Below are 7,667 nucleotides of genomic sequence, written 5' to 3'. Positions count from 1 at the left end.
TATGGTCAGTTTGTGGAAAGTTAGAGCACATGTTAGGATTTGGTGATATTGCCATCCCAGGTTAGTAAAAACGTTGACATTATAGTGTTCCATCGATACCAAGTTTTAGCAATACTACTGGTACTGATACCTCGGTTTTCCAACCACCACCCACTACGGATACCATGCCAATACGGACATTTCAATTCTTTGTTGTTATATTAATGTTAAATTAGAATGTTTATTCAAAAACTGTCTTCACCTCAACATTAGTACTCCGCATTAAGGCGATGAATTCCCAAGACCTAGGATGATTGAAGTCATACTGTTGCCTTTCTGTATTGCTTCGTTAATCGTTGACTGCTGCTTGTCTTGTATACACCCTTTCCTGAATCTTCCAGCAGGCAAAACCTGTCTGAGTGCTTTCTTTGCAGGTGTTCTCTGAGATTTGAGGTATTGTAAGTTCTTGAACTTGTCACACCTCTCGAATCGCCTTCTGAGCATATTTTACACGACTCCTTACTGTTGTCTACTGCTGAGGCCACAAAACAAGACGAAATGTCCCTGGCACAAGTCACCATGATATAACAGCGTTCAATAAAAATCCTTGAGGTGTTAGACTCGCATGTGAGTTATTGGCCAACCAACCTTTACTGATATCAATACTACTGTCCAACTCCTGTATCAGCTCCAATACCTCACAAATATCGATGCCAGTATTGGTGGAACATTAATTGACATATTTAGCTGTAGTGGTTTGTATTACACTTACTAATGTCTAGTCTCTTGTTATGAATAGGTCTTTTAGTTTCTTTCTGCTTATCATTTGATAAAGTTATCAGTATGAGGCAGAAACATTTTCCATCATACTACGTTTCATCTTTGTTTGGTAAGTCACAAAACAAAGTTGGCTTTCATTCTACAATGTTGTTGAGTTGGCATATATTTCTGATTTCATCTCAGTATTGATTGCTTCAACTGTTTATTTATGAAGACTTTGACATTATCTGCGACATTGAACTACAGACTTTTGTCCATTTCTGTATGTGTACTTGTTTCTCTGCTTTTATCCAGTATTTGGTCTTTTTAACCAGTCATTTCGGAGATTTGCGTCAACACAGCATTTCAGAGACGCACGCTAACATACATATGCAGCAAAAAAGCAACGGCTGCATGCGCTGATGGAAGTGACAAGAACTGCAACACGAAGTTACAGTTGAGTTCAGTTTTACGACAGGGTCCCTTCGGCATGGTAAAAGCAGTTGTTCATACATTGTCTGTCGCACATGATAAAAGGATAAGGAGGCAAGCAGCATCAGCATCCAGATCTGTTTTGCCGTTCGGACCTGTTTAACTGTTACATGCTGTCGATGTCACGTATGTTACACGTGATGGCAAGAAAACCCTCTTCAGCGTCACGATAGAAAAGCAATGCCTATCCGACAAGTATGAGTAAGTTGCGCATAGCTTTGAACCTGTATGTGGACCCAGCGCTTGTAGTCTGTTTCCATATTTGATCCTTGCGAGAATTTTGCTGCATTTGGTAATCTGCCACCCAATGGTCATCTGTTAAAAAATTGTGTTTGATAGCTAGGAGGCAACCATTTTTACAGTTACTGTATTTATTTGTACATAAATCATCTGCTCTTTGGCAGTCGTTCTGTCTCAATACTACCTGATATGTTGACTGACTGTATGGTCACATAATGACTGCTCATTTATGGTGACACAGTGTGCATCTTTGTTATTGCAGCTTATGGTGGAGGTCTTACCATTGCATTTACTATGGCCACAATGACAAATGAGCCCCAGCCCGCTCTTGTTTATCTTGTCCCAGCAAATTTACTGATGGTCTTAATTGTTGGTTGGAGAAGAAGCGAACTGAAAGACTTGTGGCAAGGAATAAACATGGTATGGATCGAGTGCATTGCAGCTGAGCAGTTATCTTGCACATGTAGAATTAGCTCAACTTCATTTATCATACTGGGAGAGTTGTGTTAGCTCTACAAGGGTAATGAATGAGACCTTTTCAATAGCATTTGTTGCAGGGTATGTTGGAAGCAGTCCCAGTGACTCGTGAGGATAACAATCCTTTTCAGCAAGAAGAGATAATGACGTCAGATGATGAAGACGTCAACTTTGACAAGACCAAGCTGATCAAAACATCAACAGTTTGATTATTAATCTACTTGAAGCTGTTGTTATGAAGTAAAACATATGTTACAGCATTATTAATAATGTAATTCTTGCATGACTTCTTACATTACATTGTCTATATCACAGACAAGGCAGCCACATTTGGTTTCTGTGGTTCTGCAGACATTTCTGCTTTGATATTATAGCTGACATGCAAGCAATTATTTGCATCTTGTTAACGTAGTTTTGTTTAATGTAGAGAACAAATGGCAGTACGAAGTTGAATTGCTGAAATATATTTTACTTCACTGGCAATCCAAGACTGTCAACTTTTATGATAATGCTTTTCTGTTTGTACTTCACTGGCAATCCAAGACTGACAACTTTCATGATAATGCTTTTCTGTTTGTTTTTGTCATTGGAGGCAGTCGAACCAATCTCTGTACTGTTTTCATTCCTATGCAACTCAAGTTCAGAAACCTGGCTTGGTAACAACAAAAGGCAGTCAAATAGTATTCAACAGGCACTAGACAAGAAATCCATACAGCAATGTTGCGGCCAGAGTTATTCTTTACATTAAAACTTACACATACCACTCATTCTGTAGTTACCACGTTACTGACTGTAGCTACGTAGGGCTTCCGCTTACATGATACAGCAATTCACTAAATCAAGAGAACCTTGCCAGACAACCAAAAATGAGATTGTGGATACATCGTGTCACGAGCACGTTTGGACGCGAGTCCATACATTTATCAATCAATAGTTTACGTCTTCTTGGAAGATACCGCAGCGATTGTAGAGTCAATGTAGACCACTTGTCCTCTAGATATCTAGATACCACTACATTTCATTCTCCGGGACGCTAAAATCTAGTTGTATTAGCAACAATGGTTCAGAATTTTTAAAAATATATAGAAATTTCTCTCGGATTTAATTAAATTGCATTTATTGTTTCTAAAGGTAATGGAGTGAGTTTATGTCTGTTTCTCTGCTTTCCTCTTCTGATTCATAGTCCGGGACCCACACCAGGGAGTCAACACTCTGCTCCTGTTTATGGCTGGTGCCACAATTGTGGCCTTGGAGTGGTCTCTGATTCCACTTTATTACTAGTCAGTGATATCAGCAAATAGACTAAGTGGCAAACTTGAAACATCGGTTTTGACATTACCTCGTGCAATGACTAGGAATAATAGCCCTGATAAGCTCCAATAAACCTTACAAGCCAGGCCTGGTGCCACAATTGGCACCATCACCATGGAAGCAGTATCCTTGAGCAGCTGCAGCTGTGACGGAGTACATAGAATGTCTTTGCTTGAAGGCTGTCTATATCTGCTTTTGCTTTTGGCAAGTTGTTCAGGATACAAACTTGAAGATTTGCCAGTATATCTTTTGCTGTCTGTCTAGCTGACATTCCCCAAACTCGTGTCAGCTCATCTGGATGTGGCTCTCATTCGTTTTCATCCATCTGGTAAATATGTTTGCTCTTATTACAACGCTACGTGGATGAACAAAAACTTCCATGAAAGCCAGAACCATTGGTAAGTGAGAAATCTCAAGGAATGACAATGACATGGCATTATATAATTAAATTTTTGAAAATTTAGTAATTCCTATTTTTAAAACCAGGCACTATTTAATGTCTGCACGATTTTGGAAAGAGAAATTCCAGGTTTCTTGAAGTACTGTATGAAAATCACTCCTTTACAAAATAAGCTTGCATTATGTTTTTAGATCATTCTGATGTTTCATTTTGCGTTGTGTTTGATTTAGCTGAATCATGTGGCTTATTAATTCATTCTATTTATGATAAACTAGAAGTAGTAATTAATATTTGCTTCTTTGGTTGTTAATTATTATTGTTAAAAACATTTTCTATTCAAATTGCACGTTTGTGTTGATATCTGCTTTGTGCCATATTCAGGTTGCAATATTTAATGTCGCTGTTGTCGATCCTTGCTCCTCACAGCATCAAGACACTATTTTCTGAAAAATATGATTATTGTCACTCACAGCGATCACTGCTTTATGAAGCAAGTTAGAGTTGCACAGAGAGCTGGCGCAAAGATGTTGATTGTGTTGAGCAGGCAACTCACTGTACAGCCATGTTGTTTATATGTCAAGTTGGGTGGTTGGGTGGGGTAAAAGAGAACAAAGCATGACCTCGTCAACAACTTTACAGTTTGAATAGAAAACGTAATACACTTGAAGCAAGTAGCTAACTATTGCTTTGAACCTGTATGTGGATTCAGCGCTTGTAGTCAGTATTTGCACATTCCATACTTGCCAATAGAGAGAACTTTGGTCACATTTGCTCACCTGCTGTAAAATTGTCATTTGTTAAAAATATATATTTGCTAAGAGGTAACCATTCTTACTCTATTTTTGTTCATAAATCGTCAATTCTGTGGCAGTCATGCTGTCTCAAGTCTACCTGATATGTATAGGACTGTCACATAATGACTGCTCATTTATGGTGACATACTTTGTATCTTCGTTATTGCAGCTTATAGTGGGGGTCTTACCATTGCATTTTCTGTGGCCACAATGACTAATGAGCCCCAGCCCACTCTTGTTTATCTTGTCCCAGCAAATTTGCTGATGGTCTTAGTTGTTGGTTGGAGAAGAAGTGAACTCAAAGACTTGTGGCAGGGAATAAGCATGGTATGGAGTGTATTGCAGTTGTGCAGTTATCTTGTAGAGTTAGCATAACTTCAGTTATCATACTGAGATAATTGTGTTAGCTCTACAAGAGCAATGAATGAATGAGATCTTTTCAATAGCATTTGTTGCAGGGTATGTTGGAAGCAGTCCCAGTGACTTCTGAGGATAACAATCCTTTCAGCAAGAATAGATAATGACATCGGATGATGAGGACGTCAACTTTGACAAGACCAAGCTGATCAAGACATCAACAGTTTGATTAACATTTACAGAAGCTGTTGTTATGAAGCAAAACTTTCGTTGCATCATTAATGTGATTCCTGGCTTCTTATGTTGCTTTCCATTAAACATTACAGACAATTAAGGAATCGTCAAATTTACGTGGCAGTGGAATTTGGTTTCTGCAGCCATCTCTGCCTGGATATTACAGCTTACATAGCAAGCAATGCAATTGTTTGCATCTTGTTAATCTACTTTTGTTTAATGTAGAGAACAAATGACATCTAGTACAAAGTTGAATTGCCAAAGTTTATTTGGTATGTAAATATTGCAACGGGCTGATTAATTCTTGACTTGGGTGTAGATAATGACTTGGTAACACACACACACACACACACACACACACACACACACACACACACACACACACACACACACACACACACACACACACACACACACACACACACACACACACACACACACACCATTTGGAATACATTGCACCCACTATGTGCTTGGCATTCCAAACAATAACACCAAACTTTATTGTCATATATAAGCATTGGAAGGATGATGTTCAGAAGTCAAGTCTCATTGAAAATTATCAATCCATCTATTTTTGTACCACATGGAGGTCATTTAATGTTGTGCAGCTTGCTTCTCAGCAGCGAATTTGTGGGTAACAGTTTGACATTCGCTTTACATGGCCAAGCCATCGCATAGTTCACTACATCTTCATCAGCTAGATCTTTTCCAGTTGGTATAACTCCTGATGTTATCCTCTCTTGTTACCCCTACAATGAGATTCTATACACTTCATATAAAATGTATTCAGCATTTGAATATCTTTAGGTGACCACCCAAATCTCACCACCATCACTCGTGTAACTAGTGACCTGAAGACTCACGACTTACTGTTTTCACTGAAACCTCTTTTGAAAACTCTGTATCCAAGATTTTAAAATTTTGTGAACTTGTGGATACAATGCACAATTTCTGAATGGCAGTCTCCTGACTTGCTCATATTGCTACCCAGCTAGCAAAACTCAGGAACATTTACCAATAGTTGCCGTCAATAGAGATGAATACTTCTTCACAACAGCACTTGGAAATTTGGTTCTGTCTGTGTTGATCTGCATACAACTATCACGAAATGTATCTGCCATTTGCTGTAGATCTGTATTTGCTGTAGATCTGTATTACCTATATGGACTTTTGCACTCACTCACCTACTACATGTATAATAATCTATCAAAGGACAGGCTGTATAGGGACTTAATTACCTCAGCCAGGAGGTTACCGTATTACCGCACATAAAAGCGCATGTGCTTATACGTGAAAACCGGCTTTCACCAAAAATTAACGCGTTCATTCCGATATAGGCGCATGCGCTTATATGTGAACAACCATTTTGAGTAAACGACTTGAGGCAATATAGGTAACAGGCAAGACAAACACTAAGCAAACCAAAAACTAAGCTATTTGTTTGGGTTCCAAAGTTCAATCTTCGTAGAGATCGACCACATCTCAACGGGACCTGGTGCTTTCGTCTGGACGTTCTGATTCATCGTCTGATTGATCGTCTGATTGATCGTCAGATTCATCGTCTGATTTATCGTCAGATTCATTATCACTGAAATCTGAATGACTCAGTTCAGATTCTAAACTTCCGCCGCCAATGAGCAACTGCAATCGAGAATTTAAAGTCTCTCCGTTTTCAGGCGTAACAATACCACATGCATTAAACGACTTCGCAATCAAGGTATCATCAGTTGCTTTCCAGCATTCATCGACCCATTCCGCAACCATTTTATAGCTGTCAGACCCGTCTTTAGGTGTTCGCAGAAGACGCCGACGCTTCCTTCCTGTGGTATCTCTCCCAGTGGCGAGTTTCTCGACTTCAGCGTGCTGTTTTCGCCAACTCTGAACAAGCTTACGGTGAATTCCATGCATTTTCGCTGTGGCTGATACGTTTCCCTCATTTAGAGTAAGGCTCGACACAACGCGACTCTTAAAATCTAATGTGTACGACTTTCTTCTGGATGCCATGCAAGCAGAAAGCAACCCAACAGCAATTGCGCAAAGATGGCACCTTACCTCGAGGTATTGGCGCATGCGCTACTACCCCGAGATATAAGCGCACCCTGAGATGAATTCACATAGTAGCGCATGCGCTTTTATGTGCGGTAATACGGTATGGTTTCATTGATAGTTTGTTGGTTGGTTGCTTTCATTGTATTGGTTTGTGGGCAAGAAACATGTAGACCGATTTTGATGTAATTTGACAGGATGATAGACCTTTTATAGAGGAACAATTGATTAGTTTTTAGATTAATCCAAATCAGGATTGCTTTTTGAGGGGTTTTCTATGCTTAGAATTTTTGGTGAGAAAAGTGAGATGACTTCCAATTTCACTTTGCAATTATTGATAGACAAACGATATCATCTAAACAGTGTGTATACATGCTAAGGTAAACACATGAGGCTTTCAAAAGCATGTAGTCGCCATGGAAATGATTGCTACTATAGCATTATGAAGAAATGAGCTGTTTTGGCTGAGGTTTGTGCTCTCTGAGTGCTGTCTAGTTATTGGTGCACCATCCAAGATTATGCATATGCTTACGATTATGCCTAATGGTTCCTACTTGATAAACTAGCTGTTAGTT

At 39.2% G+C, this 7,667-nt stretch overlaps 2 protein-coding genes across 2 annotated transcripts; one reads left to right on the top strand and one right to left on the bottom strand.

Annotated features, from left to right (window-relative positions):
- Positions 1 to 6: 6 nt before the first annotated feature.
- Positions 7 to 3,430, top strand: LOC134195043 (signal peptide peptidase-like 2A). Its single transcript, XM_062664046.1, has 4 exons — positions 7 to 60; positions 779 to 868; positions 1,733 to 1,890; positions 2,028 to 3,430. Exons 1-4 carry the CDS (start codon positions 30 to 32, stop codon positions 2,154 to 2,156), a joined length of 408 nt encoding a protein of 135 aa, XP_062520030.1. The 5' UTR covers positions 7 to 29; the 3' UTR covers positions 2,157 to 3,430.
- A 2,919-nt stretch (positions 3,431 to 6,349) lies between these two features.
- LOC134195198 (uncharacterized) lies at positions 6,350 to 6,989 on the bottom strand. The gene has a single exon (XM_062664199.1). The coding sequence runs from the start codon at positions 6,952 to 6,954 to the stop codon at positions 6,529 to 6,531; it is 426 nt and encodes a 141-aa protein (XP_062520183.1). The 5' UTR covers positions 6,955 to 6,989; the 3' UTR covers positions 6,350 to 6,528.
- Between the last annotated feature and the right edge of the window lie 678 nt (positions 6,990 to 7,667).

This window comes from Corticium candelabrum, chromosome 19, assembly GCF_963422355.1.
Source record: "Corticium candelabrum chromosome 19, ooCorCand1.1, whole genome shotgun sequence".
In the NCBI taxonomy this organism is placed as follows: domain Eukaryota; kingdom Metazoa; phylum Porifera; class Homoscleromorpha; order Homosclerophorida; family Plakinidae; genus Corticium; species Corticium candelabrum.
The sequence above is the reverse complement of the archived record's forward strand: the minus strand, read 5'-3'. Positions and strand labels throughout refer to the sequence as shown.